The sequence below is a fragment of the Panthera tigris genome, chromosome C2 (genome assembly GCF_018350195.1).
Source record: "Panthera tigris isolate Pti1 chromosome C2, P.tigris_Pti1_mat1.1, whole genome shotgun sequence".
NCBI lineage: Eukaryota > Metazoa > Chordata > Mammalia > Carnivora > Felidae > Panthera > Panthera tigris.
The window spans coordinates 112,135,975-112,161,074 of NC_056668.1; the positions used below are offsets into that span (position 1 = coordinate 112,135,975).

General features: G+C 41.2%; 1 protein-coding gene across 21 annotated transcripts in view; it reads right to left on the bottom strand.

Moving 5' to 3' along the window:
* MED12L (mediator complex subunit 12L) overlaps positions 1 to 25,100 on the bottom strand; it is a 333,827-nt gene that overhangs the window by 246,472 nt on the left and 62,255 nt on the right. For 16 of the 21 annotated variants that reach the window (XM_042956829.1, XM_042956814.1, XM_042956813.1 and 13 more), the window contains 7 exons: positions 19,134 to 19,303; positions 16,643 to 16,753; positions 15,135 to 15,404; positions 14,243 to 14,317; positions 10,928 to 11,077; positions 10,067 to 10,166; positions 9,613 to 9,749 (listed from right to left, as the gene is read on the bottom strand). In XM_042956829.1, coding sequence (XP_042812763.1) covers positions 9,613 to 9,749; positions 10,067 to 10,166; positions 10,928 to 11,077; positions 14,243 to 14,317; positions 15,135 to 15,404; positions 16,643 to 16,753; positions 19,134 to 19,303 — 1,013 coding nt within the window. The remainder of the gene's footprint in view (positions 1 to 9,612; positions 9,750 to 10,066; positions 10,167 to 10,927; positions 11,078 to 14,242; positions 14,318 to 15,134; positions 15,405 to 16,642; positions 16,754 to 19,133; positions 19,304 to 25,100) is intronic. The other 5 variants (XM_042956818.1, XM_042956823.1, XM_042956828.1 and 2 more) reach the window with 2 other exon arrangements.

Sequence of the window (25,100 nt, forward strand, 5' to 3'; positions counted from 1 at the left end):
CAGGAAAATATCCAAAGGATATGTTCCAAAATGAACAGTGGCTACTGCTCATATATATATAACGACTGCTTTCTATACAGTATGCCCTGTTCTAATGCTTTCACTACCGTGCCATGACTGAGCAAACTAAGGCCTGAAGGTTACATAACTTGTTAAACGTCTCCAAGTTACTAGGTCATAGACCTAAGAGTCAAACTCAAGCTATCTGCTCCACAGATGGAGCTCTTGTGCCAATATACTCTGGTTCTGAGCAGAAGAATGGGACAAGGGTCTAAACTGTGGCTAAAGGGCACTTGATGATATCTTGAATGCATCACATCCTATGTGTACAAAACTCACAAGACACCTGAAATTAATAACAGTGTATCATACTGCACTGTATTGTAATACCATACTTCAAAACATAAAAATATTTCTTTAAAAAAATGAAAAGCAAATCACAAGAATGATTTCTATAATGAGGATAAATAGGACAATGCATGGACACAAAATTCAAAACCAGTAATGTCTTCAAATAATAGCATTGTTCATCTAGCCTCATGAACTTTGGACACACCCACAGTGGTAAAATACTGAAATCATTATAAACTCTGTTGCAAATAATCTTCATTAGTGGTGCTATCCACATCTATAATAAAGATATCCGAAATGTGAAGAAGGCCCTCATCATCAGGGAGATTGGTAATATTTTTCCTTTCTGGAAAAGATAAACTTGATAGATTAAGCCTAATTCAATTTTTATTCGGTCACTCAATAACCTATTGGTTTATAGAAACTAACCACAGGTCTTCTCTAACAGACAAACAAGGGAAAATAACTGACAACTACATCTGAGAGCCAGGCTTCCTCTAGAAATTAGAAGATCCTTGAGATTGTCTGCTATTTTAAGAAATTTCTTAATATACTACCTTCATTATATAACAATACCACAAAAGGGAATGGGAAAAACCAATGACTCATTACTATAAGCAACAGCAAACTAAAAGAACTTGAGATCATATACCGAATGAAGCTTTTCAACAGCTTTCTGAGACTAAAAGGACATGTTTATAAATGTGATTAATCACTCTTAGTCAACATTAAACAAAATGGCCATATCTAGATTAAAAAGTCATATTATGGCACCAATAAACAACAAGGGATAATACACAGAGTAGTGATATTGCATATGGCTTGCAACCTGAGGCACATTAAGAAGATCTGGAAGAATTTCAAGAGTTGCATTAAGTTAAAAAGTGGTCTAAACTGCTAACAGAACATAAGCCTGTTGTATATGATCACTCAGAATCACCATAAAAAGCACTAAGACCAGGACTATTAACCACAAACCCAGAAGACTTAAATATAAATAGTATTCACTTGTGAAAGATCTTCATAAATACGAATATGAATGATTCCCTATGTACATTTCCAAAAGATATTTGAGATGGCTGGTTTTTGATGAGGAAAAAAGGCAGGTTCTCCTAGGCTCTCATCCTTAGAATCAAAGTTGATAGTCATTAGGTTTTAAGACATCTAAGAAACAAAACATATACTATGACAGCAAAAAGGACTTTTTTTCTTTTTTTAAGCAGCAGTTAAAAATAACACAGCTCTGAGCTCTGAGAAGGTAGTAGATAAGAAAACAAAATTAAAACAATTCCTCTGAGTATATAAATCAGCTGTCATTAATCTGCACTGTGCCAAGAAATGAATTTGCTATTCTTCAGTTAAATCATCAACATTTAAATACAAACGGAAAAAAAAATAGAGTTTTGAGAACTATGAAATTGCATGATAACAGAAGTCACACAGGAGGTGAATTATAAAGTAAATCCCTCCAAAAGTCTTTGAAAAGTGTCAGGTCTCTCATAGTGAATTAATATGCAAAAGTCATGACTGTAGAGGGCAGTAAGCTTTATGGCTTGCCTCTTACGAAAAAGGAAAGGAACCTACAGATGAGAAGAAGAACAATAAATTTCTAAAACATGGTACTAGGTTCAACCCACTTGACAACCAAAGTGATCCAGCCATGAACGTAACAACTGACATTTACTAGGTGGTACCCTATGGGACCAAATGGACTGGATTCTAGTAGTAAGGCCATTGTGCAGTGAGAATGACACTGAGGGAACAAGGAACTAGCCTGAGACCACCCAGCTACTTGACAGCAAAGCCAGGACTCAAATCCAAGTCTGAATCAACCTCAAGGTTGTATGATATACTCTAAGGGTCAGCTTTCTCAACTTGAAGATTGGCATTTTCTAACATAAATATTGTTTACTCTGTTGAAACTGTCACACTTTTAAAAACCAAAGATTATTCCTGCAAACAAATACGCCAATATTAATATGAAAACTCTTTGTGGCAATTACAAAGGTTGTTTTTTCCCTCCTTCTTCCAAAATTTCATCTGACACTTGTTTATTCAACTAGAATTACCTGAATTAAATGAGTTTTTAAAGTGGTACAAGGAACAGAATGTGCTAATTAAAGGGCAGGGCACCTGGGTGGCTCAGTCAGTTAAGTATCCGACTCCTGATTTAGGCTCAGGTCATAATCTCAGTTGTGAGATCCAGCCCCATGTTGGGACCCATGTCAGGTCCTGTGCTGGGCATGGAGACTGCTTAAGATTCTCCCTCTCCCTTTGCCCCTTCCCAATGCATGCACATATGCTTGCTCAAAAAAAAAAAAAAAGAATGTATTAGTTAACAGTTGGGCTCGGGAACCATTTAGGATCTCAATCCCTATTTCCCCACCAGTGAGTTGGTCACTAGCTTGGACAACTCACTCATCTGCTCTACGCTTTGGTTTTCTCATCTGTAACGCAAGAATTAAATTTTTTTTTGTTTCACATGTGTCTCACTGGCCAAGGAAAAAATAAATGAGATGGTACAATACACTTAAAACGGGCCTAGTGCTTAAGACATACTCAGAAAAAGTCTGAAGAAAAAAGACTGGTACACAGGCTCAGAAACAATCTGATCCAAGAGGCCTACCACACTCTAAATGGATTCATTACCCTCTTTATCAGTAACAGCAAAGTCTAAATGTCTGTGCATGCCACGCCCCCCCCCCACTATGTTAACATAATTGCCCTTTGATTAATGGATTTACTTGAAGAAAGAAGAAAGTGGTAGCTCTAAGAGCGACCAGTAGGAAACCGTGTGACTTCCACGGTACAACGTGCTCAGACAGGGCTGTGATCAGCATCCTCAATTCTAAAATTTGGCACACACATCTCAGCAGGAAGACAGCCAGATGTGCCATCCGTGTTGGCTTGACTTTTGCCACATTTGACTTTGTTATCTTGAGCCTTCATTTTTACAAAAAAAATTTTAACGTTTATTTATTATTGAGAGACCGAGAGACACAGAGCGTGAGCAAGGGAGGGGTAGAGAGAGGGGTAGACAGAAAATCCGAAGCAGGCTCCAGGCTCTGAGCTGTCAGCACAGAGCCCGATGCGGGGCTCAAACTCACAAACTGCGAGATCGTGACCTAAGCTGAAGTCGGATGCTTAACCAGCTGAGCCACCCAGGCGCCCCCTGAGCCTCGATTTTTAAAAGTGACTTTTTCTTACATTGGAAAGGAAGGAAGGAAGGAAGGAAGGAAGGAAGGAAGGAAGGAAGGAAGGAAGGAAGGAAGGACAAAACATTAATAACAACAACAAAAAAAACAAAAACCAAAAACCCCTAAGCATTGAAATGAGCATCATCTCCTTTTCTACCTGGTGGTACTGCAGCCACCTTGCCTTGGGTTGGCCAGTCCCATCTGACTGCTTCCCTACTGTGGGTAAAGTCTTGGTAAAAATCAAATATAAAAAGCCTGACGGATCCTGGCTGTGCTTTATGGATGAATGGACTGTGTGATGGATAGTTGTGTGTGTGTGTGTGTGTGTGTGTGTCCACAGTGGTCCCAAGGAACCATATTCCCTCCATGTCTCCAGGGTTTAACTGCCTCCCTACATACATGAGTCAGTTATAACAGCAGCTAGAGTTTACTCAGTACCCATCCACGTGCAAGGCACCATTAACCTTTCAGTGTTTTATCATTCTCACACCATCAAGAGATAGAATGCCCTTTTTAAAAATGGGGAAATTTACTCTTACTCATCAAGAGTAAGTGAATTGTCCAAATACCACAAAAGAAATGCACCGACTTGCCAATTTTACACCTGAGAACTCTTCCGTTGGCCAAGCTCCTCCCTCCACATTCACATATTTTCTTGCGCATCTGAACCTGTACCATCGTTAGAGCTAACAGATTACAGCACTCACCCCTACCCTTCCAAACCCAATCTTACAGAGGCTTTCTTTCCAGTTCACTGTCCCAGCAGCTTTTAAGCGAGCCCCTAAAAACAAATTCAGTAAATGCTTCCTGAGGACCTGTTGGGCCCCAGGCATGGTGTTAGACACTGGTGATGTGCTGCTGGTGAGCAAAAGGAACACAGACCCTGACCTGTGGGGCTACAGACTTGCAGGAAGAAGAACATGGAACATGGCCAGCAAGGACAGAAACCAAGATTTTCTTTTGCATGATGGTGGGAGTTCTTCAGCCACACTGATACAAGGGCCGGTGCGGCCCCGGAGGCCTGTGCCAGGGGTAAGACAGCCGCTCTGGACTCTGGGCCTAGGCCTTTCAAAGAAATCAGGAGGAACTCAACACACCTATTCAGAGTGCTTCCTAACTATTCTGAGTAGGAAAGGAAGAGCAAACATGCAGATTCTCGGGTTTTGGCGTGTGACAGTTTGTTTTCACAGCAGGGCAAGAGGAAGTGCACATGCCTCCACCGCCACTCAGGCCTTTTCATTACTCAGGAGAAAGCTTGCTTCCTTGGGCACCAAAGAGAGAAGTGAAAAGGCAGCTCTTCCCGTCATCTTCAGACTTTCCCTTCTATCCATGTCCCTGGGGGAGCCAACGATGCAGCTGGTTCTCCCTTCACACCCCACATAAACGGGGAAAGAAGCCAAGAGGAAGGAAGCGGTCTGGGTGCTGTGTGAAGCTGAGGGGCACCTCACCCTCGGCCTTCAGGTCAGCAATGTGGATCTCGCCTAAGGCTGCAAGTGACAGGCTCAGTCAGGACTTGGAATCGGAAGGTCCCCCCCCCCCCATCCCCAACAATAGTCCCTCCTGTGGCACCGGCCTCTCTGCCCCCATCAGCCAGAGTAGAAATGGTTCTGAAACATTAAACAGGCAAATCAGTTAGCAAATGGTGTACAAAACACTCACCAGGAGTTGCAGAGTGAAAGTCATGTGGGCAAACATGGACAACAGACATGCAGCTTGGCCTGCAAAGTGTTTTAAAATTGGGAGAGTTTGAGGGGCACCTGGGTGGCTCAGTCGACTGAGCATCCAACTTCAGCTGAGGTCATCATCTCATGGTTTGTGAGCCCAAGCCCGACGTCAGGCTCTGTGCTGACAGCTCGGAGCCTGGAGCCTGCTTCGGATTCTGTGTCTGCCTCTCTCTCTGACCCTCCCCAACTTGTGCTCTGTCTCTCTCAAAAACAAATAAACATTAAAAAAATTTTTTTTAATTGGGAGAGTTTGTAAATCTTGATATACATCTTCTCCAGAAATGTTGAAGGATCAAACAGTGGGTCTACATTCCCAAGAAGAATCTGAGACAGGCCACTCTACTTAGAAAGGGCATGCCCCCTCCCCAGTCACGTCCCAGGAGCCCTGGATGCAACAGCCTACCATTAATTTGCACCACCTGCCTGGCCACTGTGCAACACAAGTCTCTGAGCCCTGTCCTAAGTAAGCACTTCACGTTTTCTATCTCACACTACACTGAATGGAAAATCAAGTAGCATAAATCTAGAATAAGCAAACATTGAGGGAGTTGAGGTTTATATTTGTGCTTCTCTTACAACAGTTGCCAAGCCCTAACACAGAAGCAGCAGCTGAGGATATGGGGGGCAGAAGGGAAGGCGTGGGTACGGGAATAATGCAGTGCCTGTAGAATGAGCGGAAGCATGCCACAGGCCTAGCACAGCCCATCGTGGAGCACACTCTCACTCTCGTGACCGCAGTCTAACCACAGGGCAGGATGAAATCCTCAAATGCCTTCATCCCATGCACTACGGTTTTCAGTGGGCTTTGGCCAAATACTAAGACTACTTAGACACGCAAATCTGAACTTCAGACTCTGCATCCCATCTGTACAGCTGCTCCTCTCCTCCCTACAAGAAAGTGGAAAGAACTAGATTTCCTTTTAGCAGTTGCAGAGAAAAAGGAATCAAGGAGACTGAAGTTCAAGTTGCCTAAGCAGATGTGGGAAACCAGGATGTGCAATCCAGGGCCCAGGCCTGCCTAAATACAACTTCAGCAAAAGTAAACCTCAAGGTCTTTGCAACTACAGAGACTGGTCCCTTCTTATATTATCTTTCATGCTAAGTCCTAACACAAATTATGAAAACAAAAAAGGGGAAACACATTTTCAAGAAGTGAGACATGTTTTTGAATCCTAACCATGCCAATTTATACAACTCCTTCTAATCAGAAAATTAGAGTTTCATCATCCTGGTTCTTCCAATATAATCGTAACCTACTAATAATTATTGCTCTGTTATCATTAACAGCAACATTTTTAACATATTTATAGAATGTTTCATGAATCTCAAAGTGCTCATGTCCCCTTAGAGGCAGACAAGGCAAATGCTCTACACCAACTTAATATGTAAAGGCACTAAGGCACAAAGCCTACAAGTAACTTGTTCAAGGTCACACAGCTGATCACAGTTAATACAACTCCACAGCTCATACATGAATTCCAGGAATATATAAAGTGACTCGGGTGTCGAGAAAATAATAGACCTTGGTGAAGAGTAAACAGATGAAACACTGTCATCTGCCTGCATATACACACATACCTTGAAACACACAAACAGATGCCAAAATAAAAATTAATTTAATTAAAATTTAAGGTTAAATAATTAATGTTAAATATGTAAATGTCAATATTTTAAGGTTTAAAAATCATTCTAATGTTAAATTAACAGGATCTACCTAGTTCTTCTGATAGATTACTAAGAAAAGGTGACCAGTCTGAATTACAGGTTTAAAATGTAATTTGTGTATTACTCCTAAAAGAGTGTGATAACCACAAAGCAACCACTCACTCACAACACATCTTTCCATAGTTGATTCAACATTCAATGTAATTACTCCTAAATGGGCAACATTGTGACATTCCTTCCAATGAAGTATGTCAGTGGAACACACAAGACCCTCAACCCTGAGCACATGTCGCCCTCTAGTGGCAAGCACCTCTCAGCATCCTGGGTGGAGACGTTGCTCACTGGAGACAACAGTGTTTTAGAGAGCTTAGAGAGTGATTTTATTCAAAAATACAAAACGTAATTTCTGCCCTTGGTAAGAGATGTACCATGATCTCTTAAGAGTGCTAGTGAATAACTTTAGTCTCTGTGGATGAATGAGGCATGCAATTCTGAAGTTGGCCAGTTCATTCACTATAAAGTTGTAGAGTCAAGCTAACCACAAAACTCAAGGGGTTTGGGTACAGCTAAAATGCTCACAAGGGAACAACGCAGTCTTTACTCAACTCTCAGTGCACAAAGTTTAGCAGTCCAAAAGGACACCTTGAATTTTAGGTATCCCTATTTTCCTTCCACGTATCTTAGTTTACGTATTGAAAACCTTAGTACTCTTGCAACCTTTTACCTAAGTCTTTATAACAAATAGACTTCAAGGGTTCCACTCCAAAAGAACACAGTAATACTCTAATCTATGTCAATAAGCAGAGTACTATGCAGACTTTTATAATCCGTGTGCTCCACAGAAGCACCGAATGAAGCATTGCCACTGAGACTTCACAATGAATTAGAAAATTCACTCGGGGCGCCTGAGTGGCTCAGTCAGTTAAGCGACTGACTTCGGCTCAGGTCACGATCTCGTGGTTTGTGAGTTTGAGCCCTGCATCGGACTCTATGCTGTCAGCTCAGAGCCTGGAGCCTGCTTTGGATTCTGTGTTTCCTTCTCTCTCTGCCCCTCCCCCACTTGTGCTCTTTCTGCCTCTCAAAAATAAATGTAAAAAAAAAAAAAAGAAAAGAAAAAGAACATATACTCAGTCTACCTCACTCAACATTCCAATATCCTACTTGGCAGCAGTGAATTTGAACCTTATCTTCAAGAAGCCAGGGGATGACACAAATTATTCCAGAAAGAGGAATAACCTAGAACAGGTTCACATCAGGTTCACATAACGGTATGTAAGGAAAGTCTGGGGGTTTTTGTTTCCATTGTCTAATCTCTCCTTTCCACATATGCATTCCCAAAAGCTAGTATGGAAATCAAAAATAGTAATCAGTTGACTAAGGTGTTCTTTGAAGGTAGGTACCATGTCTTAAAACTTACCTCTCTGTTCCTGGTGCCTAGCACAACCTGGACATACCATGGGTGCTCTCCATTGTAAAAATAAGACAAACTTCTTCATTCTCCCAAAATAAGGTTAGGGGGGAAAAAACTGGAAAACCTTTGTTTATAGACCGTTCAATAATGAAACAATCTACTCTAAGAAAGCCTAAAATAATAATTGTCTGTGATGATAAATTTTATGTGTGAATTCAGCTAGTCCATGGTACCCAGTTTTTGGGGTCAAAATTCAGTCTAGATGTTGCTGTGAAGTTATTCTTCTAAATGTGGACAACATTTAAATCAGTAAACTTAAAGTAACGCAGATCATTCTCCATAAGGTAGGTGGACCCCACCCAATTAGTTGAAGGCCTTACGAGAAAAGACAGGTCCCTGAGGAAGAAGGAATTCTGCTTCCAGACTGACTTCAGACTCAAGGCTGCAACATCAATTCTCCCTAGGGTCCCAAGCCTATTGGCCTGTCCTTTACGTTCCAGACACGTCTGCTCCCAGAATCCTATGAGCCAATTCCTTAAAATAAATACTTTTCACTTTTATATATATGTATGTAAATATATGTACACACACACACACACACACACACACACACACACACAGTTTTTTTTCTTTGTTAGCTCTGTTTGGAGAATCCTAATACGGGTTTTTTTAAAAAAATATGATCACAGTATCCATTCACTGCTCTAAATATTAAAATATTTGGGGCGCCTGGGTGGCTCAGTCGGTTGAGCGTCCGACTTCGGCTCAGGTCACGATCTCATGGTCCGTGAGTTCCAGCCCCGCGTTGGGCTCTGTGCTGATGGCTCAGAGCCTGGAGCCTGTTTCTCTGTGTCTCCCTCTCTCTCTGACCCTCCCCCGTTCATGCTCTGTCTCTGTCTCAAAAATAAATAAACGTTAAAAAAAAAAAATTAAAATATATTACCCCAAAGTTAAAGTTAAACCATTATATAAAGTCCAATCGCCAGATAAAGAATATTCTGCTAAAACTAAAATGATGGGGAGTGATGATAAGAGGGCCAAGAAAAGTCTTTCCAGTAACTATACCTAAGTAAATAAGCCCAATGGACATTCCTTTTTAATAATTTGGGGGCATTTTAGTCCAACAATAAAATGATTTCAGGGTGTAGACCCCTTCATAAGTTATTACACTTCATAGAAAAGACTTCACCAGAATTTACTGAATGAAAAAAAAGAGAAAATATGCTGAGAAAATTTAAATGAAAAGAAGAAAAATATTAACTACCTCTTGGTTATCTTTGTTTTGGTTTGCCCAGAAAATCTTATGATAAAGCGTCTCCATTGAATTGCTGGAATCAGTTCGGTCAAAACAATGTCGATCCAACACTTCCAACGTGTGCAAAACCCGACTAATGGTCACCCCTAGATGTGGAAATTAAGCAAGCAGTTAAAGAGGTCAAACAAAGCCAAACAGCATAGTACAAAGCCATCATTATGTAGGGCAAAAGGGATTTCAAGAAAGTATCATTCTCAGCATGTGAGAATTGCCAACAAAACCAAACCTGACATTCTAGACAGCGAAGAACTAAAGGGCACAGACAGAGGAATGCCCTCAAAAGTCACTAGGTGCCTCTGTCAAAAAGCATCCTTATTCAATACGTTGACTGAGTTATAAGAATCAGAAACAGAGCATCAAGTCCCACATTCAAAAGTACTCCTTCTTCTCTTGGGTTCTGTACCTGCTGTTGACTCTTGGCACTTGTCAAAAGACCACCGAACTTCCACTGCACGGCCTCTTTGTTTTATCTGCTGTTCTACCTCATAAATCCTTGCCCGAACCTGAAAGATAATCGCTTCTAATTAACTTATGCCTGGAAAGCCACAGTGGCTGTCTAAATCATGTCAGGTTTTTCCACATGAGCAGAGCATCCTACAGGGAACTACAATCGTGACTGCACCGTAACAAATTTAGCCTGTTGTCCAAGAAGCGCATTTTAAAATTTACGAGGGGTGATTCAATGCCAGTTGTCAATAACAAACACTCACAAAAAATAAATGCTTGCTTTACAAGTAAAAATTTTTTAGGATGTCCTCTATGGGAAGGTGAAAGCTCACAAGTATCCTTTTTGAGCCATTCTTCTATGTATGAAAATAGCTAGGCATGTTTTATGAATTTAAGAAAATTGCTTGGTGAAAAACAGGGATCTTACTCTCAACATTAGTCACAGTCCCGCGGTTTAAATTTCTTAAGTCTCTGAACCAAATAACCCGGCACTAATAAAAACAGTTACTAAATATCACAGACTGCCATCTAAGGGAATTGTGTCATGTATGAGAGCCACCATCACAATTACCGTCTGGGTGGCAGGACTCTTTGCAAGAGCTGCCCAGCAAGAGCTAAAGGAGGAAGGGAGCAATGTGATGAACTTCTGCGGTCCAGAGAGGCTAACTACTTCCCCCCACATCCCTCAGAGAGATGGGGAGCAGGGCTGGGAAGGGCAGGCATCCAAGCATCTGAGAGGCTAACACCCACGCGGCTCGCTGTGTCGTGATGCCTCTCAATGAAAACACCCGTCCAACCACCGTAACAGAGAGTCTACCTGCTGATTGAAAGCTGTGTTCCCACCCGGCATGGGGAGACTGGAGGGGGCCACCTGCAGCAGATCCAGGGGCGAGCCTGGGTTCGCGCTCTTATTGTCGTTTGTGGAATAATTCCACACCAAGGCACTTGGGCAACAGAGAGTGACAGTCTGGAAATGAAGCAGGAAAATCCAGATATTTAAGAGGAACAAGTATAACAGCTTAACAATAAAAACGAGGCCTCATAACTATATTATAGTTTCCTACAAGTACCCATTCTCAACTTTTCAAGTCTTAAGACAAAACTAAAATAGAATTATTAATTTGAAATGGAGGTGGTACAGCTACTGAGAAATTAAGGAATATTATAATTCATAAGCTAACATTCCAGCACAGAGAACCTAGGAAACTTAATAAAAACACAGTAATTATCACTTAAAATTGTCACTTAAAACAATTTTTTCATGCAATTAGAAAAAGGAGATGGAATTAGAATGTGTAATTTCTAAAGTTATAAAATCTAAAAAGGAATTTGTTTTAATCTATGAAATAATCTCTGAGATAATGCAGTAAATAGCTTCATAAATGCTAGACAGACAGTAACCCTAGACCAGTGGGTGGCACATTTTCTATAAAAAGCCAGAGAGTAAATGCTTTAAGCTTTGCAGGTCACCTATAATTTGTCACATATTCTTCTTGTTTTAATAACTCACTGGAAATATAAAATATATTCTTAGCTCATTGGCTGGCATTGGCCTACAGATTATAGCTTGCCTACCTCTACGTTACACCCTTGCAGACATTTTTTCTTCAACCAGCTTGCATGAAGCACCTTCTATGACCCCTCACTCACAGACCACAATGATCCCATGAGGTAGGTAATGCTATCCCCCCCACTGTACCACAGAGGAATAGGAGCCACAGTGGAGAGTAATAACCAGCCAAGCTGATTTCAGCACACGTGTCTAGAACCTCTATGCTATCGTTCTGCCTTCTAAACATAGAGTCGATATTATGGCTCCGGTTTAAATAAGTCCTTGCTCCATACTGAACATTGCATCATCACAACCCTAACCATGTGTGGTCACCAAGTAGGAACTGTCACCATCACCCTCACACACAGGAAACAGAGTCTAAAGGTTACATTAGAAACTGGAAGAGCAGAGGCTAAAATCAGGTCTGCAAGGATTCTAAAAAACAGGTCTCGGGCACCTGGGTGGCTCAGTCGGTTGAGCACTCAACTTCGGCTCAGGTCATGATCTCACGACTCGTTGAGTTTCAGCCCAGCATTGGGCTCTATGCTGACAGCTCAGAGCCTGGAGCCTGCTTCGGATTCTGTGTGTCTGTCTCTCTCTGCCTCTCCCCCACTTACACTCTGTCTCTGTCTCTCTCTCTCTCTCAAAAATAAAAAATAAACATTACAGAAAAAAAAATTGTCTTAACTATCATGTTGTTGTGCCACTCAACAAACTGTGAGCTTATTAGAGAAGGGATGCAATGTTTCTTCTAAAATGCAAAACTGAGTATCACAAAAACTAGATTCTGAAGTCTAGGAGACATCTCTGTGGAAACCAGGTGGCAGATATGAAGAACGTCAAGTCCCTGAGCCCCACTACTGCATCTGTCTCCACTGGTCCACATACCCGTCTCCTTCCTCCTGTGTGTGAGGAGGTCGGGGTTCTCATCTCCTGTCCATCACGGAGTTCTTCCCAGTGTTCTTAAAATCACCAATACCCAGGGCACTGATCTATCACACACCCCTCTTCTCCTGTTTGCACTCTCTACTAGTTTAATCTCAGCTGAGAAATATGTTCAAATCTGGGGCGCCTGGGTGGCTCAGTCCGTTGAGTGTCCGACCTCGGCTCAGGTCATGATCTCGTGGTCCGTGAGTCTGAAGTTCCGCGTCAGGCTCTGTACTGACAGCTCAGACCCTGGAGCCTGTTTCAGATTCTGTGTTTCCCTCTCTCTCTCTCTGCCCCTCCCCCACTCATGCTCTGTCTTTCTCCATCAAAAATAAACAAACATTAAAAAAAATTAAAAAAAAAAAGAAGTATGTTCAAATCTGACCATCAAAAAAACAAAACCTTTTAAAAAATCTCCACTTACTTAGCAGCAATCTCTCTCCTTTCCTTCACAGACAGGTCTCTCAAAAAGAACAGGTAGCATTACTTCTCCTCATTCTTCATCACTCCTCAACCCGCCTTACAATGGCTTCTCAACTGACCACGGTCTTATCCAGCTATCTTCTTACCAGACTTCCCCAATATGGGGGCACCGCCCACGACCATCTCCTTTTGGAAACTTCCTGCAGTAGCTAGAGAAGCAGCTCAGCATGGTGGTAAGAGTGTGGACCCTGGATCCAGACTGCCTGGGTGTGAATTCCAGCTTTGCCACTTACTTGCTGTGTGACCTACGCCCCCATTTCATCATTCATGTTACAGCAGTAATATTGGTTCCAATCTCATAGGATGTTCTGAGAAGTAAGTGACTTAATACACGTTACAATTTAGAGCGATGCTTAGAACACAATAAATGCTAGTAAGATTATAACAGAATCGTAACAATAGCATTCCTATTCTCGCTGTCCTTGTCTCTCTTTAACAATAGTCTCTCCCCTTCCTTTTCTGTCCAGTCTGGCCACACTTTCACGGCCCCCTCCGTGGACTGCCCTTCAGCCGCCTCTTCACCACTCAGGCCACAGGTTGCCACTCACTGCTAACTCTTCAGGTAATCTCACCCCCTCTTGGGGTTTGGGTCAGCCAAGTGTCCCTGTGCAGATGTGGTATGGGATGGGACAGGCCTTTCCTGCAGGGGTTGGGGAAGCCAGCCTTTCTTCCTCTGGAGAGAATGGCCCATGCTGTGCTATGGGGCAAGTCAACTGATGTGTACAGTAGTGGGGCATCACTTTTGATCTTTGTTTCTATTAAACTTGAACTGAGAAAAAAAAAAAAAAAAAAAGTCCCTGAGGGATTCAAATCCACACATCTGGCTGGATGTCTGGCATCAACTTCAAAATGAGACATGTAAAAACTTCTGGAACAAAACTATTTAGAGATGCTAAAGGACAAATAATCCAAAACTGTCCAAAAGTGAACTTACCTAGACTCTCCCAAACTGACTTTTTTGGCCATGTCTCTCCCTCTCTTTCCCTTCCCTTGCTACTCCCACAAATCCTCCCTCTATTGTGGCCACAACAATCTAAATCAACGGCACAACTGACCATGGCACCTTCCTGCCTAAAACCCTCCAGTCGCATCCCAATCATAAGGCACCTAGGGAGTCTTATATGCCCACACCCCAACAGGCTTTACACTTGATGTTCCATTAATACCAACCTGCACACAAGATGACTGATCAACCCTCTGGCCCTTTTCCCATGCTGCTCCCTCTGCCAAGAATACTCTTAGCACCTTTTTTTAAAAAAAAAAAAAAAAACTCTTATAATATGCAGTAGTCAGAACTGCTTCCTTCAGAAAGCCTCTCTGAATTCTGGGTTGAACTACAAGTTCCACTTCTCAACTCCCTTAGTCCCCTGCGCATCCTTCCATTGGCCTTTGCCATAGTATATGGAAACTGTCCATTGACAAGCCTGTCTTCCCCACGAGACCGTAAGCTCTACCTGAGTGGAGAACATGTCTTTAAAGCCAGGCCAAAGCCTCTTAGTAAAGAACAGGACACCTTAAGAGCCCCAGAAGTGTAACCTGAACACTAACTTGTGAGCTCCTCTAGGACGGGGCTGTATCTCATTCCTGACAGCATCGGCCCAGTGGCCTGCACGCGACTGGATGTTCAAGGACCACACAAGCAGTGATACTTGGCCGAACAACAGAGCCTCACAAATTACCTGGATTTTAAAGAAATAGAGAGGATGGCAACCAACTTAGGATGTGGACTGAGGAAGCTATAAAATGCTGCACTGAGAAAATGTCTTTCCAAAAGCAAAGTAATATAGCAGACTTATTCTGTGGGTTCCCTCAAGGATTTCATCATTGAGAGTGCTGCATGGTATAATAAAAGGTAACTACAAGAACTTTCTTCTACACAGAAGCAACAAATCTTCACTCAGCTTGATCCAACATAGAAAAATAAAAACATGAAACTTCAATCTGTAAATTATTTGGATGAGGAAAAAACTGGAATGTGACGTGAAAGTTGAAGGGGCAATTCTTAACTCGATTATCTCCTACGCTGAATTTTAACATAAAACAGCAAGGGCCAGGGACTTACCTGCAACATACAACTAAGTCCATAAACCAGGGGGCCATGCTGTGCACAGGAGAGGAAGTCTGAGAAGGCCAGCTGCACGGGACTCATGACGGGGCCAGGGGGGCCAGGGCTGGGGGCCCCGATGCTTGAGTTGTTTGGTCCTATCATCATGTGGGGTGAGTGGGCAGCAAGGAGGCTGGGGCTATCGCTCAGCAGCAAGGCAAGACGCCGGGCACAAAAGTAGGCAAGACGACGAGACAGGTAAGCCGACTGAACAAACTCGTCCGAATACTGAGAAGCACAAGGACAACGGGCTTCAGTCACGTCTGATACTACTCGGTGAAACAACTATTTTAACAAAGACTTTTTTCATTAAGAGAAAGGGGGGGGGGGGGGTACTTCACAAGTACTGTAGAAACCAGTGCTGTCCAATAGAAACAACACAAGCCATATATGTAATTTTAAGTTTTCCATTAAAAAAATAACAGGCAAGTGGCACCTGGGTGGCTCAGTCGGTTGAGCTTCCGACTTCAGCTCAGGTCATGATCTCACAGTCTGTGAGCTCAAGCCCCATATCAAACTCTATGCTGTCAGTTCAGAGCCTGCAGCCTTCTTCTGATTCTGTCTCCCTCTCTCTCTGCCCCTCCCCTACTCACACTCTGTCTCTCAAAATATGAATAAACGTTAAAAAAAATTTTTTTAATAAATAAATAACAGGCAAAATTAAATAAGTAACGTATTTTATTTAGCCTATCATACCCAAAACACTATCATTTCAACAGGGAATCAACACAAAAAGATTTCATGAGACATTATACACTCTTTTCTGAACTAAATGTGAAATCTGGTGTGCGTTTACACTAAGAGCACATATCAAATTGCACTTGTCATAGCTCGAGGGCTCGAAAGCTACCTGGGGCTAGTGGCTACTCTAATGGACAGCATGGGCACAGACCATCACAGGGAGGATACACAGGACACCTGCACAGTGTAGTCTCCAGGAGGGTACGAGGGAGAGGAAGAGAATTACTTTTCACTAGATACTCTTTCATATTGCTTAAATGACCAAATGCATGTATTAACTTTCCAGGAAATCTTTATGTTTTCTAAGTAAATCGTAACCAAATAACCTAAATTTTTAGCAGATCTTAAAGCAATCATTAAAACAGGAAGTTCCCACCCCCAGTGGCTCAAAGAATGTCAAATGAATATAAAAGATCCTCTAATGCTTAAAAAGAGATGATTTTGTTTTGTTTTCACAGACATCTGTGCGAATGGGGCGATAGTATGTAAAGAGCTGTCTGCTTAGCTCACCGATGGGAGGCATTAGCGCAGGTGAGAATACTTTAGAAGGACACATGGTTAAAAACTATGAACGTGGCTGACACATGTGGAGTAGCATCAAGCCATTTTTCCCTTCTGTCCCAAAGATAATGTTCTTCCTCTTCCACCTCTACATACTTAATCATCCTAATCAGACTCCTCTCTTGCCCATAAAATCAGCTGGCTCGTGGTCACATGTACTGTACCTGCAGCATGAGTGGTAACAAGAGTTTAAGAAGGTCATCATCCATCGGTCTGATCTTCTCTAACACATCCAAGATCCATGTCAAATATTCATGTTTTTCTAGCATTCCTTCCTTCAATGAAAGAGAAAGTCACACTGATGACGTTAAAGCAAGACCAATTCATATTCAAAAAGGAGCACTGTAACTCTTTTGCTGAAGTGTAATTTTACTACTGTGATTTGTGTTGTATGGTCTCCTTGACCACACCCCAAATTCTAAACGAAACAAAGTGCCAGTGTGATTCTGTATAATCGGTTTGGGGTGGGTTTTTTGGTTTTCTTTTTTTCTTGGTAATCTGCTTCATTCTAAATTGAAAACAATTCCTATGAGAAAGGAAATTCAGAAGCTTTCAGACTCTGAGGACATGTCAAGCATGTGGCCAGATTTCCAGGGAGTATGAACTTATGTCACAGGAGGAAACTTGTCCACTGGTGATAATTATAAAGAACAAAAGCCCCCATCACACTATCATCTCAGCAAGCATTTGAAAATCCCATTAGGTCTAATGCCCTCCCAATAACCCCTGCCTCTATCCTAAAATGAATTTCAGATACTATAACCTATGCATGAAATATAACCTTAAAAAATCAACATAATGGCCTAATTAACTGTTAACAAATGAAAAAAATTATAATAAAATAATGTATAAATGTTCCAACATAACTACACTGAAAATAACAACACACCTCAGATTTCCAAAATGTCCCAGAGGTGGTCTAGCCCCTCTTGCACCGTTAACATTTTCATTTACTACTTTCATATAAACACACACACACACGTACATATAAACCAACTATTCTTCTATGATATTCTATGTGTGTATGTATTTAATATCATGTTACAGTTTTGTATTATGACCTACATCATGAAAGAATCTTCAAGATAGGAACAAAAAGATACGCTTTCTGGGAAAGACACTTGTATCTTTAAGGTCATTCTGATAACCACCTTAGTAGTTAATATGAATGCCTACTTTACTCCTAGCAACTTTTTCTTACCTATTTATCACCAGTGGTCCACTACCATGGTTATCAGAGATTTGTGTGAAAATATACTGACAAATTATAGCTTCAGTATTTAAAAGATAACAGTGACACTGGCATGACATCAAGATATCTACTGGTTGCTAATTTCTAAATTTTAAAATGCCTTAAATCCAAGAGTTAAATGGTTAGTCACAAAAAAGTACAATTTAAAATTTTAAGACCAGTGAATTTGAAGTTGATTAAGAAATGAATAAAATAGAATTCTGTACTTAACATATAAGAGATGGCAAGTGCAAGGTTCAAAAACAAGTCTTCATAAATATGACTTTCAACGGCTACACGTCCATCCTCAAGATGCCTCTGTGTACATACCCACACCCTTATTTCTGTACATGTATCCGCAGGTGTATGTACTAAGTCAGTTTCACATTTCAGAATATGGCAAATTAAAATATACTAAACTTTTAAATTCAAACATTAGTGACCCAATTAAATTCATCCGTTTAGGACCTGCTTCCTATAAAGGAGATACTGATTTCAATGTTCCCAATACACAAAGTAATCCTTCCAAAAACATTAAGCATGTTGACACACTTTTTTGAAGATGCAGACTAAATCCTCCACCCAAAGTCGTTAAAAACTCAGAGCAGGCACCAAGGGAGTCCTCTGCTAAATGGAACTTGCATTTGTAAGAGTTGTTTCAACTGCTTTAAAACTAACAATGCTACTTGCCAAAAGGACCAGGCTTTTTCCCACTTTGAGCTCTTAGGAAAATTCTCTTACAGTCTGGAAATTATAAAGTTCTAAAAGGAAAATTTAGAAACTACATATCCTTTTTATCCCTTTCCTCTTTGGTCAAGATAACAGGTAGTCAAAGTCTCTGCTAGTCATAAAACTTCAGCTGAATACACTTCTCCCTCTTCCTCACTAGGAATAAAGACTGAAGCAAAAAACAGCACAAGTGCCCTCTTCTGGTCAATATGATTTACATCAGCTTCTCTGAGAGGAGGATTCAGTCATTCCTCAATGGCCTTATTCATCCTCCCAACTACATTTTAAACTGCTGCTGAGCCAAATTAACATGACCCTCTTATGGAGAAACTAAGCCCTAATGGAGATCTATGAGACAGGAAATACCCACACAAATATTTTCTGAATGTATCTAATTTTTGTAAAAGAAAAGGTTTACAGGGATTATATTTAATACAGCAAAGGCAAAGTAATTAACAGCATTAAAAGGGCTAAGACAATTGAAAGCTGGAGATCAATATATCCAATAGAAGCTGTCATGTCAGGGCAAAGGTGTTACCTTCAATACAACTCAAGGTGAGAAATGTCAGACTGCTTTCTTTCAACATACTGGTTCATATAAAGATATCACTTGACTCCTAAAAAATTAAACTATAAAGTATTTGCTCTCTTCTTAAAAGCAAGCTAGACAGCCTTGAGGTTCTTGGGAAGGTTACCTGGAACATGTGAAATGCCAACTTTTCGTTGTATTCCCATTGCTTCATGGCTTGCTCCACATCTGGTGGCACCGGGACAGGACCGTCACTTGTGCTGGAAGCCATGTGGTAAAAGTCAGAAATCTTGGCCAGCTGCTCTCGAAGATATCTGGTAGATATTTGTGTCCACTCTGCGTTTAAAAAAAAAAAATTTTTTTTGTTTTAATTTCCAGACAAGATGGATAGAATAATTAATGTTTTCTCCCCCTTTCTGACAATCTTAAGGATGTACATATAAAACAAACATCTATTACAAAAAAGTGGTTTTGACACAGCAAGCACTGTGCGAAGAAGTACAACCACCCCAGAGCCTTTGGGTAATGCAACGTGGCCAGACCTAGTAGGAATGTTGGACAGCTCTTGGGTGGAAAGGGCGGCTCTCCCCTTGCGCCTCTGTGACCCCTAAGCTAGGAGAAGAGTTGCCCACACTTGAGTTATGTGCATTTAGTGATGCTCTAGGAGCATAAAAGATTTTTTGCATACAAAAAGCCACAAGCAGGAAATAGAACTGTGGAGGTGAGTACTTCAAGAAATTTCAATTCTACTGAAGAATTCAAAATCCTTCAAATGCAAGTCTTAAGGTAGATTTTTCAGGCTCCAAGTTGGATTTCTAACATGCCTAATTAAGATCTGTTTTGTTTTCTTCAGTCTGTAAGAGGACTGGCATTCGCCGTGGGCTGGCCCTTCACAGCATTCCGACCTGCACTCTCCCTCTCCCCGCACCTGCCAGAAACACAAGCGCGGCTGCCTCTTAGACAGCCATCTGGACCTTCAATTAGTCTCCGCTCCACAACCAACACAGGATGCCTCAGAACTCAATCAGAAAGAGTAGTGAGCAACAAAAGGTAGGAGTACAGAAAGGAAATAGGAAAAGTACCATTACAAAAAACAAAAAAAAACAAAAAACAAACAAAAAAAAAAACACTAAAATTATTCAAAAATGTCTGCCAGAGGGGCACAAATTAAATCAGTGTGTTGCCTCTGGCAACCGTGAGGGATGTGATGCCAACTTTAGCCCATTCTGTGGATAAAAATGTAATAATTGCATGCTCACAGCCAAATTTCCCCAAGGATTAGTGAAACAGCATTTCAGAAGAAACCACCCTACTGAAACGTTACCACACAATGCTGTTTTCCCATTATCCAGGCAATTGGCTCTCCCGCCTTATTTTTAAAGGAACCTATCTTGACAAAAGTAGGAGCAGAAACTAAACATCTGTTGGGGACTGAGGGCTTTGTTTTTATTTTTTAAGTACTGTTAAAAGTACTTGACAACAGTCCAGAGAGAACTACTGTTAAGTTTTGGTCTAAACAACTTATTCTCATTGTGTCTTATTTAAAATTTTCAGATGCACGTGTTAAACTGTAGTAATTAAGCCAATGCAAAAAGATGAACAGATACTAGGTCAACATTCTGTCCCTAGTGTAACAGTATTTTAGAAAGCACCACCAATAACATATTAATATTCATCTATCAGCATTAAAGACATAACAATACATTATCAGCATCATCATCTGATGCCCCCATTATGAACTAATAGTCTCATGGCACTCGTTTGACAAAACAAAATGCCCACCATCAGATGAGATAAGTTTAGCTTGGCTATAATAAGCAAAAACAAAAATAACAGGGATCCAAATCCTAGCTTTTGTGTGCCAAGCCTTGCTATTAACTCTCTCAGCATGGTACCATCCTCAATACCCCCACAGAATATTTCAGCCTCAAGAGCTAAAAATAACTCACATATTCACACACCACCTACTTCGTCCAGGGTATATCTTCTTTTCAAGATTGTTAAATACATAAGAAACATGTGTTCACTACAGAAAATGTGTAATGCAGAGATTAAAAAAACATCTGTAATCCCATCACTCATAATTAAATACTCTAGTATATATCTTTTCAGTCATTTTTCCTTTATATGTGCTGGGATTTTTTTTATTTTTATTAAAATAAATCTTTAATGTTTATTTTTGAAGAGACAGAGCATGAGAGGGGGAGGGGCAGAGAGCGAGGGAGACACAGAATCTAAAGCAGGCTCCAGGCTCTGAGCTGTCAGCACAGAGCCTGACACAGGGCTCAAACTCATGAACTGTGAGATCATGACCCAAGCTGAAGGTAGATGCTTAACCTTAACCAGCTGAGCCACCCAGGCGTCCCTATGCTGGAATGTTTACATAAACATGCATTTCTTTTAAAAATTATGCTGAGGGGCGCCTGGGTGGCTCAGTCGGTTAAGCGTCCGACTTCAGCTCAGGTCACGATCTCGCGGTCCGTGAGTTCAAGCCCCGCGTCGGGCTCTGGGCTGACTGCTCAGAGCCTGGAGCCTGCTTCCGATTCTGTGTCTCCCTCTCTCTCTGCCCCTCCCCCGTTCATGCTGTCTCTCCCTGTCTCAAAAAATAAATAAACGTTAAAAAAAAAAAATTATGCTGAATAGGACATTCCACAATCTGAACTCCTTGTGGGATTCAAATGGTATGCAAATGTAGGTCTCTTGTGTAGTGTTTTTTAACACTAACTATATTTAACTGGCAGTAAGTTATCACATCAATCAGATAGATTCAGAGGTCTGGGACATAAGAGTCTACAGAGGATTAGTATAAAATTAGGATGCACACAAAATGTTTATTAAAAACTGAAAACAGAAAATAACAAACAGCCCCCAGTCTTCCAACACCATGAAATTATTAGGATCCACTGACATCCCTCATGCTTAGTTAGGACAAATAATGAAAACCAAGCAGGGCTGGGGGGTGGGGGCCGCAGTGGCAAGGCAGGCAATGGTTCTCAGCCCTGGGTGTGAATTCAGTCCCAGGGGGAACTTCGACCAAATTCCAGTGCCTTCAGTTCCTCCTGACAGATCTAGACTTAACTGGCTGGAGGAAGGAGCTGTTTTTTATCAGGTGATAAAAAGAAAATAGGAATGGATAAAAGTCACAGGGAAGATGGGCGGGGGGTAGGGGTGGGGGTAGGATGTGCAGTGTTCAAAGGTGCAAAAGGCGCAGAAAGTGACCAAGGAGACCACTCTGAATGTGGAGCAAGCAGCTCTAAATTCAAGCAGCTCCAAGGATACGGCCACATTTGCAGTTCACTGATGTCAAGCAGAACTCCAGGTCCGTGAAGCCGGATTATTAGAAAGTGTGTCCACATAATTCACATTGAGAGTGAGTGGCACCAGGAATCAGGACTGAAAAGAATGACCGGTCCCTTTGACAACACTCCCCGGAGCCTCCATGAATCCCACAGCCACTTATTGCCTCTTTGTTAATGCCTAATCCCCAAGACAGAAGGGGTTTCGGAGGTCATACAGCTCACCCTAGCGTTTTATAGATCCGGCACAGCAGGCTTATGCAAGGTCATACAGCTAAGCCAGAAGTACACCAACAGGTGTGAGATGCCCCACTGTAGTACATGAAAATATGTAAATCGACAAACACATAAAGGTCATAACAGACATGCACCAAGTTCCGTTAAAGATGATCCTCCTTGGCCTGGAATACCTGCAGTATTAATAAGAAAACTGGGAGCCTGACAGAGGAGGAATCTACCCTGGGGGCAAACACAAAGCATGCCAAACGCAGCAAGGCTCAAGGGGAAGGTATCCTGGCAGCAAAACATTAGTTGAGAAGCAATAGAGGGGCTGCATTTAGTGGTTTTGCTAAAATGAACTTTGGAACAGGATTGCCTTGGGTCCAAATTCTAATTCTGCTACTTGCCTGTGTGATGTGAAACAAGGTATCTAACTTCTGCTAAGTCTCGATTTCCTCCTCTGCAATAGGAATCAATAATACACACACACACACACACACACACACACACACACACACACACACACACACATGAGTTACCGTAAGGATGAGTTACTTAGCATGGTGCATACAGTGCAGAAATAGATCAATATGTGGTAGTTATCATCACTATTATTGGGATGAAAAGTTTCCTGAAAGGAGACTAAGGGTTAGATCTTGACTGTCAGAGGATAGCATCTGTTGTCACTGATGTTAGACCCTGCCACTGCCACAGCTGAGCTGCCAAGCCTAACATAATGCTCTGGATAAGGATTTATAAAATCAAACAATGAGTTTCATGGTTCCAAAACCTTCAATGGATCAGCAATCCTTAATGAATTAAGGCCAAACTCCTTACCTGGAACTTAAAATCATTTCAATTGCTACCTATCAGTTAAGTACCTGAAGTTGCTTTCTGACTCTCATGCCCATGATGCTCTTTACCTACAATACCTCCTCTACTCACCTGTGTTCACTTGTGATAATTTTTCTGGACCCAATTCAAACGTGACATTGAATATGAAGCCTTCTCTAGTCTCTGGACACCAAGCCACCATCTAATGGGGCTCTCTCTGTTCTCTGATAGATCAGAATTTCTGTTCTTTCATCCTCTATCTCTTTCATCTCCATAAAACTATGTCTTATATAGTCAACATCAGAGTACTAATGTGAATCAATACACAATAAGGTGCTGCCCAAAATAACTACTAAATTAAGTCACTCCCCAATTATTCTGCCTCCCAAATCTTCCTACAAACATCTTTGCTTTTTAGGGTTTTTTCTTTGTTTTTGTTTTTTGTTGTTGTTGTTGTTGTTTGTTTGTTTGTTTGTTTCTTTAGAGAGAGAACATTCAAGCAGGGGGAGAGGGGCAGAGGGACAGAGAGAATCTTAAGCAGACTCTATGCTAAACACAGAGCTCAATGCAGGGCTCAATCCCACAACCCTGGGATCATGACCTGAGCTGAAATCAAAAGTCAGATGCTCAACTGACTGAGTCACCCAGACGCCCCTCTGCTTTTTAGTTTAAACTCATCACTGCATACCTACCTTTCAACACCATTTAGGAAATGCCAAATTCCCTGTCTAGTATGCTCTGTCTTTGTTACAGCCAACACATCTAGAAGCACCTGCTAGTCAATGTACTGCAAAAGGCCCAACCAAATACTGAAGTTTCATTTCTCTTTAATAAACTTCCAGTAAATACATATGTGCGTCCTTTAATTTTGTGAGGCTCATTTTCCTGGCCAAATTCTGTCCTCTGATATCAAAGCCAGTGGGAACTCACTGTGGAAAATAAATCCAACAGAGATTATTTAAAACTTCAACCAGTCCCAGAGACTAAGGTGCACATTTTTAAGGTGATCCACTTGATCTAAAACTTAAGTCAAAGATGACAGTTTCCTTGAAGGAGAAACTCATCCTAGAAAATTCTTCCTCTGGCTACACCACTAAAACAAAAGTCCTTGCTTCTCCACAAAGGGAACAGCCTGCTTCTCAAAACTGTAGGATGTTGAGGGTTTAATCAGCCTGACTTTGGTGCATATTGATTGAGGAAAAAAAAAAAAACTTCATACATGTAAGACACAACACATTCCACTTCTAAATACTCAGTAAGAATGACTGAAAGATTTTCTACCATTTTTTCTCATATTTTCTATTGTTAAAAGGCTTTCTTGATCAAAGGATACTATCAATCAAGTGAAAAGACAACCTACAAATTGGTAGAAAAATATTTGCAAGTCACCTATCTGATAAGAGACCTGGATCCAGAGCCTATAATGAACTATAACAACTTGATGATAACAAGATAAATAACCCATTTTTTTTTAATTGGCAAATGATCTGAATAGACATTCTCCAAGAAGATAAACAAATGGCCAATAAGCAGATGAAAAGATGCTCAACATCATTAGCTACCAGGAAAATGTTATTCAAAACCACAATGATATACCACTGGGGCAGTGATAAAAAGACACATAACATCAAGTGGTGGTGAGGATGTATACAATTTAGAATCCTCATGCCTTGCTGGTAGGCATGTAAAATGCAAAACAGTTTGGCATTTCCTCAAAAAGTTAAAAGTGGAGTTGCCATAAAACCCATCAATTCCACAACTATATTCCCAGAAGAAATCAAAGC